Below are 19,262 nucleotides of genomic sequence, written 5' to 3' on the forward strand. Positions count from 1 at the left end.
AAGCTCTTTACAGCTTTTTGCTATAAAATGTTTATCATGTTTTGATAAGCATTCTTTTTAATTTCAGCTTTATTGAAGTATAATTGACAAATAAAATTGTGACTCATTTAAAGTGTACATCATGGTGATTTGATATACAGGCAGACTTCATGTTATTGTGCTTTACACATACTGCATTTTTTACAAATTGAAGGTTTGTGTCAACCATGCATTGAACAAGACTGCTGGCATCATTTTTCCAACAGCATTTGCTCACTTCATGCCTCTGTTTCACATTTTGGTAATTCTCATAATATTTTAAACCCACCATCAGCAAAAAGATTACAACTCGCTGAAGGTCCAGATGATGGTTAGCGTCTTTTAGCAATAAAGTATTTTCAAATTAAGGTGTGTGCATTGTTTTCTAAGATGTAGTGCTGTTGCGCATGTAACATAGCATAGTGTAAACATGACTTTTATATGTACCGGGAAACCAGAACATGCCTGTGACTCGCTTTATTGTGATCGATATCCCCTCTCTTGCTGTGGTCTGGAACCAAACCTGCAGTACCTCCGAGGTGTGCCTGTATGTACATGTTGAGAAAGGAGTCCCACCATCTAGGTAACTAACACACCCATCACCTCACATTTGTATGTGTGTGTGTGTGTGTGTGTGTGTGTGAGAACATTTAGGTTCTACTCTCTTGGCACATATCCCTTATACAACACAGTGTTATCAACTGTAGTCACCTGTGTTTCACGTTAGACCCTCAGACCTTATTCAACTTAGAGCTGAAAGTTTATACCCTTTTGCTATCCGCTCCTTATTTCCCTCACCCTATCCCTTGGCAACAACCACTTTTCTACTCTGTTTCTATGACTTTGGCTTTTTTTTTTTTCTTCTTTATTTTTTAGATTCCACAGATTAAGTGATATCATGCAGTATTTGTCTTTGGCTTATTTCACTTAATATAATGCCCTCAACTTTCATACATGCTGTCACAAATGGCAGTGCTTCCTTTTTAATGGCTAAATAATATTCCATTATATATACCACATCATTATCCGTCTATCTGTCGATGGACACTTAGGTTGTTTCCATATCATAGCTATTGTGAATAATGCTGCAGTGAACTGGGGGTATAGGTATCTCTCCAATATCCCATTTTCATTTCCTTTGGATGTATACCCAGAAGTAAAATTGCTAGATCATATGATGGTTCTGTTTTTAATTTTTTGAGGAATCTCCATACTGTTTTCCAGAGTGATTGCACCAACTTACATTTCCACCAAGAGTGCACAAGGGTTCTCTTTGCGTCACATTTTCACCAACACTTATCTCGTCTTTCTGATGAAAGCCATTCTACTAGGTGTGAGGTGATAACTCATCATGGTTTTGATTTACTAATAATTAGTGATGTTGAACATCTTTTCATGCACCTGATGGCCGTTTGTAGGTCTTCTTTAGAGAATGTTCAGATCTTCTGCCCAGTTTTAAATCAGATTGTTTGTTTCTTTGCTTTGAGTTGAATGAATTCTTTATATATTTTGGATATTAACCCTTTATCAGATATATGACTTGTAAATATTTTCTCCCATTCCATAGGTTGCCTTTTCATTTTGTTGATGATTTCCTTTGCTTTGCAGAAGCCTTTTAGTTTGGTGTAGTCCCAATTGTTTGTTTTGCTTTTGTTGCCTCTGCATTTGGTGTTGACAAACATTCTTGTATAATTTTCTTTGCACATTGCTCTGATGACTTCCTATCAGGTGTATGTATATTTTAAGACTTATTAAAAAAATGCCCTCCAGAGAAATTATGCCCTTTATACTCTGACTAGTGGCAATGTATGAGAATACCCAATTTCAGATAGTCTCTCCAATACTGAGTAGTATCATTGAAAACAAAACAAAACAAAAACCAGAAGAAAACCCTCTTCTTGACAGGTAAAAAAGTGATCTCTCATAGTTTTAATTTGCATTTCTTTGACTACCAAATAGAGTGAATATATGTTGGAGTTGTATTTGAAGTGCTGCCAGCCTTGGCTCTTCCTCCTCTTCTAAGAGCCATGATGTATGAAGACAAGGTTAAATGCTTCATGTTATTTATACTAAACTACTTCACGACCTGTCTTTTGGCAGATCTCTGACATCTACATTAGTGGTGAATCAGGGGACATGTCAGCTAAGGAGAAGCTGCTCCTGTGGACCCAGAAGGTGACAGCTGGTTACACAGGAATCAAATGCACCAACTTTTCCTCCTGCTGGAGTGATGGGAAGATGTTCAATGCACTTATTCACCGATACAGGTAAATACAGTGGAGTTTCAGTGGACCTTGAGAGGCTTCTTCTCATCTCTAGTTTGACTTAATAATTAGCTATAATGCCACATTTCGCCTCAAGCAACAATCCAGGCTCTCATTCATTTTATTTATTTAAAAAAGGAATATGTATTGAACTCCACTATTCTAGGTACTGGGCTCATATAGCCGTGAAAAAAAAACAGCTAAATTCTTGCCCTCAGGGAACTTACTTTTCGGTGGGGAAAATAGGCAATAAACTAACAAGTGTATGCTGTCATACAGTGGTGAGTGCAGTGGAGAGAAAGAGAGTGATGGGAGTTGTGGCATTTTGGACCGGGTGGTCAGAGGTGGTCTCTCTGATGAGGATGTTGGAGCAGAGTCCTGGATGAGGAGTGGGCTATGCAGATCTCTAGCGTCAGCGTGTTTCACTTGGAAGAAATCACAAGTGCAAATTGTTATTTCCTGAAGTGGGGACTTGCTTGGAGTGGGTATGGAAGATAGGAATTTTGAATGACAGAAATCAAAATTATTGTACTCTTAGTGGTCATAAATACTTGTAGGGAAAATTGATACCTTTCCCTTGAAATCCAGCAAACCTACTATCATGTAAGTTTAGAGTTAGGGAGCACTGGGCTCCTGGAGTGTGATTAAAAATGGGACTAGTGCTCCTCTAAACCTCTGGCTTTCTCTTTCACTCATCCAGTGTTTTTCAGCTCTCAGTTACTTTTAAGAGGGTTTCTTTGTGTGAACTTCTGTGTGCTGTGTAGCTGGGGACCTTTCATGTGCCTTGGTGGACTTTTACAGACCTGATCTGGTAGATATGGAGAGGGTGCAGATCCAGAGTAACCGAGAGAATCTGGAACAGGCTTTCGAAGTAGCAGAAAGACTGGGGGTCACCCGGTTACTGGATGCAGAAGGTGAGAGCTGACTGAAGTTGATGATGTTTGACATATATTCATCATTCCTTCCCCCAGCTGGTTCCTTTGTGCTAAGAAATTTCTTGCCCTTTGTCTCTCAGATGTGGATGTGCCATCTCCAGATGAAAAGTCTGTAATCACTTATGTGTCTTCGATTTATGATGCCTTTCCTAAAGTCCCCGAGGGTGGAGAAGGGATCAGTGCTACGGTAAAAGAATACTTCCCTAAAATACGTTCTGACTGTGATTTGTTTGGGTGGAATGTATTAATTATAATTAGACTGTGTTTCTTAAGCACTCAGTGTACACAGAGCACTTTTATATGGAGCAAACTGAATGTTTATACATGGTTATCGTCCTTGGTCCGTAGGAATGAGTCTACGTATCGTTAATTTTGTAGCGTCCAGCATAGGCTATTCTAGGCATCAGGAAACTGAATCCCATCTTAAGAGTCCTTGAGGAGCTTTGAAACTGGGACTCTGAGCGTTAAACTAAGCGGCTGTGTCTGTGTAGGCAATTAGAGGAAAGGATTTCATGTGGTTTGGGATGGCCTGAGCTACTTTCTCCTGTGCTTGTCTTGCATACTGCTAACCAGAAGGTGTGTGATATCTACCTTTTGGCAATAGGAAGTAGAAGCCAGGTGGCAGGAATACCAAAGCCGAGTGGACTCCCTCATTCCCTGGATCAAACAACATACAATACTGATGTCAGATAAATCCTTTCCCCAGAACCCTGTTGAACTAAAGGTAACGTCGTGGACTTCAATTGTTTTTTATAAATGCACTCTGGGGTGTACGTCTCAGAGCTTGTTGCTTGTGGTATGAGGTGGTATGAAAAACTGAACCAGGTTGCTTGTATTCATTCACCAAATATTAATTTTGTAGGCACTTTATAATCAGTATATACACTTCAAAGAAACAGAAATTCTGGCCAAGGAGAGAGAAAAAGGAAGAATTGAGGAATTATATAAACTATTAGAGGTAAGGAAGCTTATCCTTTGCTGAGACTTGGGGTTTGCTGGTTTGCTCTTTGTTGCTTCTGAACCTGCATTAAGAGCAGTATTCTCATGGTGGCAAGTTGAGCATCACTCTCAGGCTGCTCTTGAAAATCTACCGTAAAGGGAAAGTGTCCGCCACCTCTGTTTTTTAAAGGGCCTATTGGAAAGTGGCATACATTTATTCAGAAATTTTGAGTTTTATGAATGTTTTCCTGTTTCTCAGAGAGAAATTCTTTCCCTAGGATAGAAAGAAAAGAGACTTTCCTTCATTTTTTTTTTAAGTGTACAATTTGATTTTTTTTTTCCTATTAGTAATGTATATATGGGAATCCCAATCTCCCAATTAATTCTCCTTCACATTTTGATTCCTAGAGAATTTGAAGCTGTAGAGATGAGCATTTAACCTTTCCACAGTGGGGGTATGGGAGGACAGGATTTATGGAAAATATAGAAGGCATGGAAGGATTTCAAGCACATGGTCCCTGTACCTCAGAGGTGATTTTTTTGCTCTCACCTAAAGGTGAGGTACCGCTAAAGCGTTGAGTTGTTTTCCCTTATTAGACAGTGGGGAACACTGCTGAATGGCCGGGTAAAGAAGCAAGAAATGATGGATGAAGAATGAACTAGAGCTGGGGACTGAGGGCACGGCTAGATTTTTGGACTAAAAGAATATCTCTGCGTTTTTTAGGTGTGGATTGAATTTGGCCGAATTAAACTGCCTCAAGGTTATCACCCTAATGACGTGGAAGAAGAGTGGGGAAAGCTCATCATTGAGATGCTAGAGCGAGAGAAATCACTTCGACCAGCTGTAGAGAGGTGGGTCCAGGGCCTGAAGGTGATTGGACGTTACTTACTGGGCTGCTTTGAGCCCTGAACTTGGCTATGGTCTTGATCTCATTTTAGGTTGGAATTGCTGCTACAGATTGCAAACAAAATCCAGAATGGTGCTTTGAACTGTGAAGAAAAACTGACACTAGCTAAGAATACACTGCAGGCTGTAAGTCTGACTATTCTATCTCATTTCTTATGTCACATGATTTCCACTTCTCACCCTGTGTTCTAATGGTTGAAGTCAACAGTTAAGGGATCCAGCTTCCATTCTCTCTGAATTGCAGTGGACCCCTTGGCTCCCTTGGACCTAGTGGGTGGGAGCGATGGGAGTTTTCCTACTCTTACTCTCCCTTTCTCTCTCAGGATGCTGCTCACCTGGAATCAGGGCAACCAGTGCAGTGTGAGTCAGATGTCATCATGTATATTCAGGAGTGTGAAGGTCTCATCAGACAGCTGCAGGTGGATCTCCAGATTCTACGGGATGAGAATTACTATCAGCTGGAAGAGCTGGCTTTTAGGTGAGGAGCATGGGATCAGACGGAGAGCTTGCCTTACTGCTAAGGCTCAAGGATCAAGAGTCGCACACTGTAACCTTGTAACCTGGACGTTAGAGGTCAATATGTCAGTGGGCATGCTATAGGTATTTTGGGCAGGGAAATTCTCATGGTAGAAGACAGGTTTCCTTTATTGCAGGCCCTGCCCACTAAGTACCTGTAGGGTTCCCTAATCTTTGTGTGTGGCATTTTATAACACCTCCACATGTTTCAGGGTGACCTGCAGCAGCGTGGTACCACATCTGCTTTAAAACTGCTGGGGTGTTTCAAAGTGATATTTCACAGAGGAGGAAACCAACACCCACAGAGGGGATAGAGGATCTTTGTGCAGAGCTGAGACTGAGAGCCACATCTTTTGACCCTTAATCCATGGTTTGTTCTCTTATATCATCGAGGAGTTACAGAAACTGGTATTGGTTTATTTCCTTCCAGTTAACACTGTAACTTGGCATTTGCCTCAAGAGCAGCTCCAGACGATGAAGCTGTTAATGATATCACCTTGCATTCACAGAACACTTTTTCTTTCTCAAAACACTTTTCCTAATATGATCACTTTTTTATTTTTACCTCATGCTTGTCAAATGGATAGGGAAGATTTGTCTTAAAAAGTACGTTACAGATTTAACCTCTTCTTTCTCTTCTTCCATTTCAGGGTCATGCGCCTGCAGGATGAGCTGGTCACCTTGCGTCTAGAGTGCACAAACTTGTACCGGAAGGGCCATTTCACTTCACTTGAATTGGTTCCACCCTCTACTTTAACCACTACTCATCTGAAGGCAGAACCCTTGACCAAAGGAACCCATTCTTCTTCTACCTCCTGGTTCCGAAAGCCCATGACTCGGGCCGAACTTGTGTCTATCTCCTCCTCGGAAGATGAAGGCAACCTCCGATTTGTGTATGAACTACTGTCTTGGGTGGAAGAAATGCAGGTGGGTGTACATTCCACATGCTCGTGCAGCACACTGAGGTTCACTGGATCCAGCAGCTTGTCTGAGAGGGTCTGTGTGCCTTGTATAGATTCCCTTAATTATCGCTGCTGCCTGGGACCCAAGCCCTCTTCTCTATTAAGTTTTGAAATGACAGGATCAGTTCAGATCCTCAGAATCCTATACTAAATGCATATGCTTTTCTAATTTGAAGCCCTTCAGGAATCTCTTCCCTTCAGCTGACTCTTCCCTCTAAGTGGGAGCTGGTGGGAGAAGTTGCAGAGTCTGTAAATGTCAGTTATCTTTTCTGAAATTCCTTCATTGGCAGAGGAGCTTCTTCTTCACTGTTGTTTTTTTCTTAGTTCTTAAGAGTAAGCAAGACTGCTGTGTTTCACAATTCTAAAGGGCGTTATTTACATGTATTCTAGAATAATGGTTTAAGTACAATTGTCCTCTTATCCTCTAACCCTTTTGTTTTCTATTAAATTCTTCCCATCTTCTAATGATGGATTCCCCATGTGCCAATAAATAAAAACATTCAAAGACAAGCTGTTTTACAATTATCTTCCTTTGGCCAATAGTTGATGGCATGAATGAAGCTTAGTATTTACAAGTATTTATTTCTTGTCTCTGTTCCGATTGTGAAATGAAGAGAGCCCATAAAGAGAAATGCCTAAACTATAAAGTTAAGCATTTCAGCCTGTGGGAACACCTTTCCAGTTAGGAAATTCAGTGATGTATTCCCGTAATACAGCAGCGAGAGGCTGCTTCTGCTGCTATAGGTGGTGGGGTTTAGTCTCCAGCTCCTTGGGGGTGGTTATGGCAGAGTTGCCTGTAAGAGGCCAAGATGGAGATAGTATAGATGTCCTTTTTCCCAGTCCCCTTCCCCAGCTCCCTTGTCCAAACTGATCCTGACAGTTTTGTTTTTCTGCCAACTTAGTAGTAAATTATATTCATATTTTTTCTTTTTTTCAGATGAAACTGGAGCGAGCAGAGTGGGGCAATGACCTGCCTAGTGTGGAGTTGCAGCTGGAAGCACAGCAGCACATCCACACTAGTGTGGAGGAACTGGGCTCAAGTGTCAAAGAGGCCAGGCTGTATGAGGTGCGTGGCATTCAGAATCCATTATGGGAGGCTGGGGTGACCACGCAGTGGGCTGGTGCACAGTGCAGGTGTTCCTGTGGAAAAGAAGGATACCCGTGAGCAGCACTTGACCGCAAGTCCTCTTCGCACCTGAAGCTATTTGAAATAATCTTGTGAGAAAGGTGTTTTGTATTAACCCCTTTTTACTAAATAGAGTAGTGATACTGACAGCTGTCAAAATTAGTAAGTAGTGAATGCAATTTCCAAACTCAGACCCTCTGCTCCAGAAGTCCATGCTCTTTCCACTTCACCATTTACCTGCAACAGAGAGCTAGTAAGAAGAACTATTCACTCAGTGTCTCCTCTCCCTCACTCTTTCTATCTTCCCATTTTAAATTTCAACTCTCCTCTTCCAAAAAGCTGCTGAGTCGTTTGAGGAATTGCCAGGCATAGGTTTTGCTTAGAAACCTTCAGAATTACTGGAAGCACAAGACCTTGAGGTCTGTCAAGTGCACTCATTCTGCTGGGCTATTCCTCACTCAGCGCTGCTCTGAGCTATCAAATCTCACCCGGAGATTTGCTGTCCAAGCTTCTGTTTTCTCAGAGTAACCAATCTCCATGCGCAGACATAACATTTACATATTTGAAATCATATCATACATATGGTTTACTTACTCTTTCTCTAATATATTTTTATTTCATTCCTTTCTTATCAGGGAAAAATGTCCCAAAATTTCCATACCAGTTATGTTGAAACTCTTGGAAAGCTGGAGACACAGTATTGTAAATTGAAGGTAAGTTTTGACCAACTCTTTTTTGTTCTGTTCATGGAGAACGTGGCTCCCTAATTCAGAAAGCTCTTGCTTGGGCCTGTTTTGGTTTTCTGTTTATTAGATTATATTGTTTACTGTGCAGTTGTTCATCTGTGTCATGACATTTTCTCAATTTTCTTAATGGATCAGAAACCATTGGCCCAGAAGGTTTTAAGTAAGTAGTGCTTCTCCTAGTTATTGTGCTTCACCAGAGCAGGGGCTGTATGTGCTCTGAGACATCAAAACTAAAAGTTTGAGACTGACAGGGAGGGGACTCCTCTTCTAGTGTTCTTCATTCCTGTCTTTCAAGATTGTCCAGAGTAGGACAGGCCTGGATCATTCTTTACTCAGGGAGCCCCACACAGGCCTGGCACGTTCTCACTTCTAGCTAGGATTGACACAGGCTCTCTGGGAGTCCTATAGCAAACTTGTACTAGTCTGTGGAGAAGCACCCAGGGATTTAAAAAGCAAGGCTAAATTCATTTCCTCAGCTATTCTTTGCTTTGATGTCAAATGTGCTGTATTCTGCAGATGAAAGGCTGGCAGTCTAACCTTGTAATTCTTCCTTTGTCTAGGAAACTTCTAGCTTCCGGATGAGGCACCTTCAGAGCCTGCATAAATTTGTCTCCAGAGCTACAGCTGAGTTGATCTGGTTGAATGAGAAGGAGGAGGAGGAACTAGCATATGATTGGAGTGACAACAATCCCAATATCTCAGCCAAGAAAAATTACTTCTCTGTGAGTCTAGCACAACAGACCTGTCATATTTTGTAATAGCAGCAGAAGGAGCCGGGGGGGCTAGTCTGCTGAGAGCTTGGGTTTCTGGATTTGCATTTTGCTAGATAGAAATAGGGACCCTGCTTAATGCATCTGATCCCGTGAGAAAGTGTATATGGAGAGAGGAGAAATCGAGCCCTGGAATGAATTTATTTAGAATGCATTTAGGAAGGCAGTGTCTTGGGTGAGGAGAGCAACAGTCTGCACATTGAATCGTTTCAGAAGCAATATAACTTTGTGGTCAAGGTTACAGGCTTTGGAATGAGATAGACGTAACATCAAATTATTATTCCTCCACTTATTAGCTCTGTGACCTTGGCAAGTGATTTACTCTCCCTAGATCTCTGTAAAATGGGATAATAGTAGCACTTCAAAGGGTTGTGTAAAAGGCTAAGTAAGATTTAGTAAGTTAATATAGCAAAGCACTTAACATTGTTTGAGGTATACTCTTGGCTTGTTACAAATCCTGAATTCTCTTCAATTCATTCAACAATTTTTTGGTTTCAATCTCTTGGTTTGTAAAATGGGAAGGAAAATTCAGCATTGAACAATGCAACAATGCTTTTTATTCTTTTCAATGAAAAATATATATAAGTAGGATTATTTTGGGGGGTTGGCCATAAGATCGTACAGAAAAACCCAAATGAACATTTTGGCCAACCCAATATGTGATTCTTCTGAAGTAAAGAAGAAACAATAGATACTATAATACAATAAACAGTCTGTATGAGAATGCAAATTAGGCTACGATAGAGACTTAAAGAAAGTGCTCGGAGAGCATCAAGGAGAAGGGGCCAGATCTGCTGGTGAGGATCAGTACCAGCTGCACAGAAGAACTGGCATCTAACCCGGGTCCTAAAGTGTTAACAGAACGTAGAGCCAGAGGAGGGCACTGCGGCTGAGGGTGTAGTCTGAGCTGAGCCAGCCAGGCAGTGATGCGGATGAGGTCCTGTGTCTGGCGGGTGCTGACGTGAACCATCCACTCCAGCCACGTTCCTTCCTTTCTTGCTTTCAGTCTCATCCCGTGTTCACCCACTTATTCAGATCTGGCTCAGGTCCTGTATCCTTTGTGAATCATTCTCTAGTAATTCCAGCATTTTTGCTCTTCTCTGAAATCCTGTGGCATGTACTGTTTATGCATCTCATTTTGGCACAAACCCTGGCTTGCGGGCTCCTTTAAAGTAGGGCAGGGAACACAGCCTTTTCTTTATTACTACTCCTCCCTTAACAGGACCTATTGAATAAATCTGAATTCAATTTTCAGGAGTTGACAATGGAGCTGGAGGAGAAGCAGGACGTGTTTCGGTCTTTACAAGATACAGCTGAGCTGCTGTCACTTGAGAACCACCCAGCCAAGCAGACTGTGGAGGTGTGTGTGACTTGAAGGTGTGAGGGTCAAGTGCTCAGAGGTTTTTATACAAGCATTGAAATCAGAGACTTAGCTCTGCTGAAGGACCTGGAGGAAGTGTCAGGGATCATGCGTCTTGGGTCTTATCCCTTTTTGCCCAAGCCCCCAAAAGACTTCAGACAGTTTTCATAATAGTCTAAGGAGAATACTACGAGAAACAGCAGAAACAATATTGACTCCTCACTTCATGGGGAAAGTGACTTGAACCATGTTTTTTCTTTTTCTTTCTTTCTTTTTTTCTTTTTGAAAAGTGCTTTCTTTGTTTCCTTTTTTATTTCTTTTCTATTTTTTGGCAGCACCGTGAGGCTTGCAGAGTCTTAGTTCCCTAACCAGGAATTTAACCTGGGCCCTCAGCAGTGAAAGCATGGAGTCCTAACCACTGGACAACCAGGGACCATATTTTTTAAAATAACTATCTAGACAGACCCTCCCTGCCTCTTGGTGTGGTGCCTGTGCCCAGAGAAGAGAGGCAGTGGAGGAAGCCGGGAGAGATTGGCCTAGGGCTGAGTTTTGCTGGCCAGATCATTTAGTTGCCAATAAGTGTGGAAGAGGCCTTTTCAGTGTAACCCCTTCTAACAAAACCATGTTGGATGAAAGACAAGCCTCTGTCTCATGGGAAGCTTTAAGCAGTTGCCAATCAAGTATCTCCATGTATCCTCTGTTGGCCTCTCTAGCATTAGCAAAGGTGTAACTGGAAGAGTGCATTGCACATGTGTAGCAGGTCTGTTAAACCCATGCCCTTCGGTCTGTGTGCCTGGTCATTGCAGGCTTACAGTGCTGCTGTCCAGTCCCAGTTGCATTGGATGAAGCAGCTCTGCTTGTGTGTCGAGCAGCATGTGAAAGAGAATGCTGCTTACTTTCAGGTACGTGGGCTGTGTGTGTGTGTGTGTGTGTGCACACGTGCCGCATAGAGAGAATCAAGAGGGTACTTTTTTTCATTCAGGTGACAGATTGTGTGATTGCATGTGTTGGTGTGTGCCTGCAAGCATGCACATACCAAGGGTGAGGTTAAATACACATCTCTATCAGTTAACCTTTACTGTATAAGTCACCACCCCAAAACCTAGTTGCTTAGAGCAACAGCCATTTAGTTAGCTCAAGATTCCGTGGGGTGGTGGTTTGGGCTAGGCTCAGCGGAAGGGTTTTTCTCATCTTCCCTGGGTGATGCATAGCTGTAGGCAGGTTGGGGGCTGGTTGGTCCCAAATGGTGTCACTCACATGTCTGACGGTTGGGGTGATGGGTACAAGTCCACATGTAAGTCTCTGGCATCCAGTAGGCTATCCTAGGCTCCTTCACAAAGTAACTGTGTTCCACAAGCAGCCAGAGAAGGCAGGCCCAGCTGCACAAGCACTTTTTCTGCTGTCACGTGTATTAATGTGCCCTTGGCTAAGGCAAGTCATGTGCCTCCATCCAGCTTCAAGTAGGGGGAGAAATAAACTCCACCTCCTGATGGGAGGGGCTATAAAATATCAGAACTGGTTTTTGTTTTTTTCTTTAATTTATCACCACATTAAGAACAGACTGCTTGTTTTCAGGTGAGGGTGGGAGGAAGAAATAAGCTATTATCTCCCTGATCATTTTATAATCATATCAATGAATTGAAACACTTGATCACTCAGTGTCTAGGCTTTTCATGAAATAAACCTGACAGTCAAGAGCTGTCACTAGCCAGAATTCAAGCAGAAAGAGCAGTGATTTCTGAGGAGTAAAGCAGGTTAACTCTTCTGTTGGGTTCAGTGGGCTCTGTGGCAGTTGTCACTACTGTTTCCCTGGCATGGCGTTTGTAATCCAGGATGTATAACCAGCGGGCACAGTAAGGTTGCTCTTTTTCCATTACCGTCTTGGTGTTGTAACATATTGAGCACAAGGCACCCCTCCCTCTTATCCTCACAGTTCTTCAGTGACGCTCGAGACCTGGAGTCATTCTTGAGGAACCTCCAAGACTCCATCAAACGAAAGTATTCTTGTGACCACAGCACCAGCTTATCCCGCCTGGAGGACCTGCTGCAGGACTCCATGGTGGGTGTTGCGTCAGCGGGATGATTACTTCTGAGAAAGAGTAAACCCTCTCAGCTGCCGCTGTTTATATCCTTGAAAGCGCCAGGGCTGTGGGTCATTGCTGTAAAGTATGGCTCACACTCAGAGTTAATCAGTGTTGTTCTTTTTCTTCTTTTCCTTTCTTAAGAAGTTGCTAATAAGAGCCCTTTGGGTACGCTATTGAAGTAAGGGCCCAGCCATGTGCCCCTGAGCCATGCAGTGCTCATTGAAGTTTCTCTGATTGTTCCTATTTTAATTCAATAGTTGGAGCTAAAGATGGAGTGTAGAGCACGAAAAATAGGGTTGACGGGATTAGCAGACACCAAATTCTTTTTCACTCTCATGCAAAGGGAATTAAAACAAAACACCAATGAACTAGACCTGAGCCAATTTTTTCCTCCTTGAGAATTTCCTTTTGGTAATAATGAGGTATTTGAAACATTAAAATCTTATTTAGGTGTAATGCAGTATTTGTCCAGTTTACTTAATGTAGTGGTATTAACATTTTAAAAATAGTTTTGCATGTAGTATTTAATCCAAGTCAATTTTACATTTATCTTCTCCAATGAACTATTCTGTCAGGGGTGGTGGTAGTAAAATCACCATCAGACTACGTACATTTACTGAGCATATATTACAGTTGGCAAGAGAGGGCTCAAGCGACATCTCAGATTAAGATGGAAATGTATATGTAATAGGTAAATTACTTTCCATGTGTAAGAAGCCAGGGGGAGTCTTACATTTCAGTAGAAAATTATAAATAAGAGAACCAGAATAATCCAAAACAGTGTCATTTTTTTCGTGGGTGAGACTTGGGAATTTGTGAACATGAGTTGCTTTCTAAAAAGCACTTTCAGGTATTGTAAAGCTATGAATGGGTTTAAATTCAGTGTTTCACCTGAGCAAATAACCTGTGAATTTAATTAATTTGGAATGAAGGGTAAAGACCTGACTTTTCCGATGTTGTCTCTAGACTGTCTCTTGGAGGTACATCAAGTGTGAAGGAGGAATCTAATAATCCTTGGCTATTATCTCCTGCCTCCCACAGAGTACCTTCCTGTCGTAGGGTAACTCCTCTGCAGTTGTTGCCATATCTTCTCTTCTCGAGGGTCGCTGCTCTGTTCCCTCCTCTCCAGGTCAGGGGCATCGGGTTGGCGGCGTCATCGGGGCATGAAGTCACCTGGGTCTGCTCCTCAGCTTGTCCGTCAGGTTCGGGAGCATCTGTCATGGCTTCTGGTTCTTTTCAGAACTTTTACCACGCTGAGCACTTGGTCTCTGGAGCTTGCAATGTGTGGCTGTGGGTTAGACAGAAATTGACATCTTTATTGCAAGGAAACTGAAATGGGTAGACCAGCTCTCAAGAGTGGAACAGTGTGGCTGTCTCCCTGACATATTCCATTCCTCTTTCTTAACTAAGTTAAAGTTGTATTTCTTCCAATCATGCTCCCGGGGACAGGCACAGGTAGTTTATTTAAGCATTTCTTTTTCTTTACTTGCATATTCTTAATTCTTTAATGGCATTTCTCAACATTATTAACTCTTTACTCTCATCACATCTACTTCCATCCTAAGAAAGCCCTCTTCTGGGGACTTTTTATACCTCAAAATGGGCTTGAAACATCCTGGTTAATAGATAAAGGTTACCTTTTACTCGCTAATGGAATTAGTAGTAGATTGCTACCAATTTTGTTGACAAAAAGTTCATTAGTTTTTAAGAAAATTGGGTTTGCAGAGACTTGAGTATTTCAATTTTGCATGAGACCTCTTTCAAATCAAATTTATGTAAGTACAGCACAGCAAGACTTTAAAAGGTAAACCCTAAATCATTTGTCTCGATACCTTCACCAACAGCTTTGGTTTATAGATTGTTGGTTGAAGAGCTAAGATCTTTCTCTGGAAAGTTTGATTCAATTTAAGAAAGTAAAATATTTGTAATAGAGCTTGGGAGATATCATTATTTTTAAAAGTAAGTAAATAAATAAATAAGCATAACTCTAGCTTCTCCTAAGCAGAGACAAGAACTGGCTTCTACCAGTGAGAAATTGAATAATAATAACCACCACAACCCTAGTTATTGTTTTTAACTTCCATGTTCTCTGAACCTTATTTGGCGAAATCCTTTGTTAGCTGTATAGCTGTATTTGGCAGCTAGAAATTCTTTTTTGTTTTATTTATTATTTGCTTTTGCATGTGGCTTTATGGTTCATTGAAAAGGACACAGGGAGAAAGCTGCAAAATTTGAGTGTAAAAGCACTTGGTGGCAAACAGACAGAAGCATCCACTCCTGTTTTCTTTATCCCTGTGTTTCTAAGATGGCTCCACCAGGGATCCCTACTTAACCGAGAAGTGACATTCTCAGAGGGAGTGGAGCAATCAGTTTTCTTTGTTGACGGAGTCTCCCTAGGAGCAACATTGATGTCTTTTTGGTTTTCTTCTCATTTTGTAGGATGAAAAGGAGCAGCTTATACAGTCCAAGAGTTCCGTTGCCAGTCTTGTTGGGAGATCAAAATCCATTGTTCAGCTAAAGCCACGCAGTCCCGACCATGTGCTAAAGAGCACCATTTCCATCAAGGCCATCTGTGACTACCGGCAGATCGAGGTGAGGAGGTGGAAAGTGTACCTCCCGCTCTAGAAGGAGGCAAGGGACAAGGGAAGCCTTCAGTTAGGGTTATGATAATAAGGAAAGGTCAAATGATAGGGTTCTCTCATTAGAACTTAAACATGCTCAGATGTCTTCTATCATTAAAAAAAAATAAGCCTCAACTCTACGATCTAGACCTGCTCCCTGCCTGAGTAATTGGCATCATAATCCACCCATTGCCTAAGTGTGGATAGAAATGGTGCTTTGTAGCAGCCAGGAGCGATCTGTGACTCCTCCCCTCTTATCCCCCACAGCTAGTAGGACTGTAAAGTCAATACTATCAATACCTTGTAAATAAGTATCCCTCAAGTGTACTTTCTGTCCCTGCTGCTACTACAAGTTAGATCCTAAGTTTCTTTCACTTGGGTCATTGCATCAGCCTCCCCATTCAATGCATTCTTTATCCTACCACCAACATGATCTTTTTATAAAATTATTATTAATTTTGGCCGCACCTCATAGCATGTGGGATCTTAGTTCCCAGACCAGGGATCCAACCCACACCCCTGCAGTGGAAGCGCAGAGTCTTAACCACTGGACCACCAGGGAAGTCCCACATGATCCTTTTTAAAAAAAAAAAAAAAAAAAAAAAATCACTCCCCCGCTTAAGTCCTACAATAATTCCCCATTTCTGTTCAGAAAGTCTAAATTCCTTGATGTGGCTTCAAAGTCCTGAATAATCTCTTTACCTCTCTAACCAAGACCGGGTCTTGTGCCTTCCATGCATTCCCTGGTAAATTGCATTTGTCATAGTGTTGTAACCAAATACCACATCAGAATATGTGGAATATGGACCATGTTTGTTGGCTTACCATTTTACCATTTTTATCTCTGGCCTAGCACACTTCCAAGCACATAGTGGGCTCAATAATATTTGTTATATAAAGGAGCAAATGACTGTACTTTTCTTTGTCTCAGTATTTCTGTCTATAAAATAGAGATGACTGTGTTGGTTACTTGTCTCCCAAGAGAAAGAATTGGCAATTTCAAATGCTTACACATTTCAGGGATTTGGGTGGGGTGACAGGAAGGGAGCAGGAAGAAGTATCACAAGTGCAAAGTTGTGAGTATTATGTCCCTTTAATTTTTGCCCTGTTGGTTGTAGGTACAGAGAGATTGCTCTTGGAGGTCTTACAGTCTCCTTATAACTTTCATACACTGAGTTACTTGACATGTGACAGGCATTTAATAAACACTCGCTTCCTTGATTTATTTCATGTCACAGCCTTCCCTGGATTGTATATTGATACACATCATCTTTTGGTCCAAATCAGAAAGTCCCTAATGGAAGATCTCCAAAATGAGTTTTTCTTAAGGATTTCATAGCTTTTGGATCAGGCATGAGGTAATAATAGTTATTGGTTTATCCATTAGCAATGGTTTGTAAATTTGTCTCCTCAGATCACTATTTGCAAAAATGATGAGTGTGTGTTGGAAGATAATTCACAGAGGACCAAGTGGAAAGTGATCAGCCCCACAGGGAATGAGGCAATGGTGCCGTCAGTCTGCTTCCTCATCCCCCCACCCAATAAGGATGCCATTGAGATGGCCAGCAGGTACCTCAGCTCAATTGCCACCTCTGCTTTTTGGCTGGGTGAACTGATGGAGGTTATGAGTCTGCGTTTGTGGTTTTGAAAGAGAGACCAAGTTTTGAAGATTCTTCTGGGAAAGACCTCCTATTAGAATATCAAGTCTTGCACTGCCAGCCACATAGTAGATTTTCAGTAAATGCTTGTGGTCAATTGAGATATATTCAGTGATAACTTTTTTTAAGATAATTCTTGGTTGTATTTATAAACAGTTAACTCTCAGAAGTTGATTTTCGTACTGACAGGTAACTTTCTCTTTTAATTTATATTTTTTTGAAGTAATAGGTGTACATATTTTAAAACGTTGAATTATACCACGAAACTTAAAGTAGAAACTAGCAATCACCTCCCCCACCCCAGAGTTCTGCTTCCCAGAGTGAACTATTTTCAACTCTTTGAGCAGATTTTTCAGGTTTTTAATATCAAATGTCTAAATGTGATTATTTTTCCTGTTACTTCTTAATTTTTTTTCAACTTTGGAAATTATCTTTTGACTTCCTACTCTAGGAAATTAACAGTTTTCTACACACAGCTGTAATTCACTTCTCCTTTACCCACCTTCCAAATGTAGTTATGTCATAAATTGTTTAAATCAGTATTTTGTTTATTTTTTTTACATTGTTGTTTACAGCTGAACCATGTGGTACTCTGGGGCAGTGTCGTAAGCCTTACCCAATCATGTCTGACTTCTCTAGACTCACCCTGCTCCTCTACCTGTCTTTTTTTGCCTCCAGAACACTTAATACCGTCCAAAAGATTATAAATTTGTTTGTTGCCTTTCCCCTCCCCTTAGAAGTTCCATAAGAATAGAGGTTTTAGTCTGTTTTGTTTACCTCTGTATCCTCATCATCTAGAGCCATTCTTGACATGTAGTAGGTACTCAGTAAATGGTTGTTAAAGAAAAGAATGAATGAGTTAGGTGATTGAATATATGTATGAACAAATTATTTTGTTTACTTTCTTGTATAACTTTTATTTCTTTGGAGCTGATAATTGTTTTGTTTTTAAGTTTATTTAGTTGTCTGTTTGCATCTTATGTATTTATTCCCAAACTCTTGTATTTTACTGTAAAAGGCTTCTTAGAGTGGCCAAACATCAGGTAATTTCAAATTTATTTTCTCTTAGAAGCGTCTCTTTTGGACCGTTCTATCTTCCTTTTCCAGTATGGGCCTGCTTCAGTACTGCCTCTCTGGCGTTTCCCTTCATCCTCACCCTGAAGATTCCCTTTACCTCTCTTCTGTGTTGGCCCCTCTGCTTCCTAGATTCCAGGTCTTATTTATGAGTTTATTCCCTGGTTTGGGAGAGTACGCTCTCTAGTAGCTTGATGAAAAAAAGTGCAGGAGAAGTGAATTATTTGAATCCTATCATATCTCAAAATGTCTTTCTTCTCCCTTCATAGTGAATTGGTCAGTTTCAGAGTTCTTTTGGAAATTCATTTCACTCTGAACCTTGAAGTCACTTTCCCACTGTTTTCTAGCTTCCAGGGTTTGTTGTGAGAAGTACAGTACAGTTTTTGTTCTTAGGTTTATGTAACTGTAAAATTCTCCCTTTGTAGTGAGCAAAACTGTCATTTTCACAAAGGCATAGAATTGTGTCCTCTACCACAGTTGTGATACAGAACAGTTCGATACTTCAACCTTTTGAATGAAATCTTTCTCTCTCTGAAGATTTTAAACTCCTTCTCTCTGTCTTTAAACTTTGAAGGGGATGCTGTGTCTTCAGGTGAGCCTTTATTGTGCTAACCCTGAGCACAGACTGGCAACTTGTATCTTTCAGATCTGGGGAGATTTTTCTTGGACTATTTCTTTATTTCCTTTTCTATGTTTTTTCTGTTCTTGCTTTTAAGAACTCCCATTTGTCAGATATTGGACCTCCTGAACTGATTCTCTTATTTTCTCTTATTTTCTTTCTGTTTTTTATTTCTTTGTATTTTTATTCTTCTTTGAGGCTTCCCAAACTTTTATTTCAACCTTATAATCATTTTAGTGGGATTTTTGGGAAATGGAAAGATAAACTAATGGGTTTAATTAGTTTGACATCCTAGCTTCTAGTTTTCCACCCTGTTCTTTATATCTCACATTTCTTAGCTTGAAGAAATTCAACATAACTTGGGGTGTGCTGAGTGTGTCTGTGTATCTGAGTTTGTAAGTCATCCAGAAGTTGAGATTGAATTAGGCATGGGATATTAAGAAAAAAATCTTCTCAAGCCCTTCATGCTACAGTTTCCTTTTATATGCCAGGTGACCTTCTTAAATTGCTATTAACTTTTAAACATTTTAACCCTTTTGTAGAAATATAGAACACAGCAAATAGCTTTTTAAGTAGCATTGTCATTTGTCAACAATTTCAAATGGAGTTTATTTTGTCTATTTTTCTCTATCATTGCTTTCCCTGGTTATTCCTCTCTTTAAT

General features: G+C 40.9%; 1 protein-coding gene across 2 annotated transcripts in view; it reads left to right on the forward strand.

The window, feature by feature from the left end:
* The window catches only part of MACF1 (microtubule actin crosslinking factor 1), a 304,215-nt gene that overhangs the window by 139,658 nt on the left and 145,295 nt on the right, over positions 1–19,262 (forward strand). For both annotated transcript variants that reach the window (XM_057706161.1, XM_057706146.1), the window contains exons 6-22: positions 2,119–2,285; positions 3,084–3,196; positions 3,298–3,404; positions 3,822–3,941; positions 4,080–4,175; positions 4,881–5,008; positions 5,096–5,189; positions 5,387–5,541; positions 6,230–6,506; positions 7,479–7,607; positions 8,303–8,380; positions 8,974–9,135; positions 10,439–10,543; positions 11,350–11,445; positions 12,477–12,602; positions 15,067–15,219; positions 16,663–16,817. In XM_057706161.1, the coding sequence (XP_057562144.1) occupies positions 2,119–2,285; positions 3,084–3,196; positions 3,298–3,404; positions 3,822–3,941; positions 4,080–4,175; positions 4,881–5,008; positions 5,096–5,189; positions 5,387–5,541; positions 6,230–6,506; positions 7,479–7,607; positions 8,303–8,380; positions 8,974–9,135; positions 10,439–10,543; positions 11,350–11,445; positions 12,477–12,602; positions 15,067–15,219; positions 16,663–16,817 (2,261 nt within the window). The remainder of the gene's footprint in view (positions 1–2,118; positions 2,286–3,083; positions 3,197–3,297; positions 3,405–3,821; positions 3,942–4,079; positions 4,176–4,880; positions 5,009–5,095; positions 5,190–5,386; positions 5,542–6,229; positions 6,507–7,478; positions 7,608–8,302; positions 8,381–8,973; positions 9,136–10,438; positions 10,544–11,349; positions 11,446–12,476; positions 12,603–15,066; positions 15,220–16,662; positions 16,818–19,262) is intronic.

The sequence above is a fragment of the Hippopotamus amphibius genome, chromosome 1 (assembly GCF_030028045.1).
Source record: "Hippopotamus amphibius kiboko isolate mHipAmp2 chromosome 1, mHipAmp2.hap2, whole genome shotgun sequence".
Classification (NCBI taxonomy): domain Eukaryota; kingdom Metazoa; phylum Chordata; class Mammalia; order Artiodactyla; family Hippopotamidae; genus Hippopotamus; species Hippopotamus amphibius.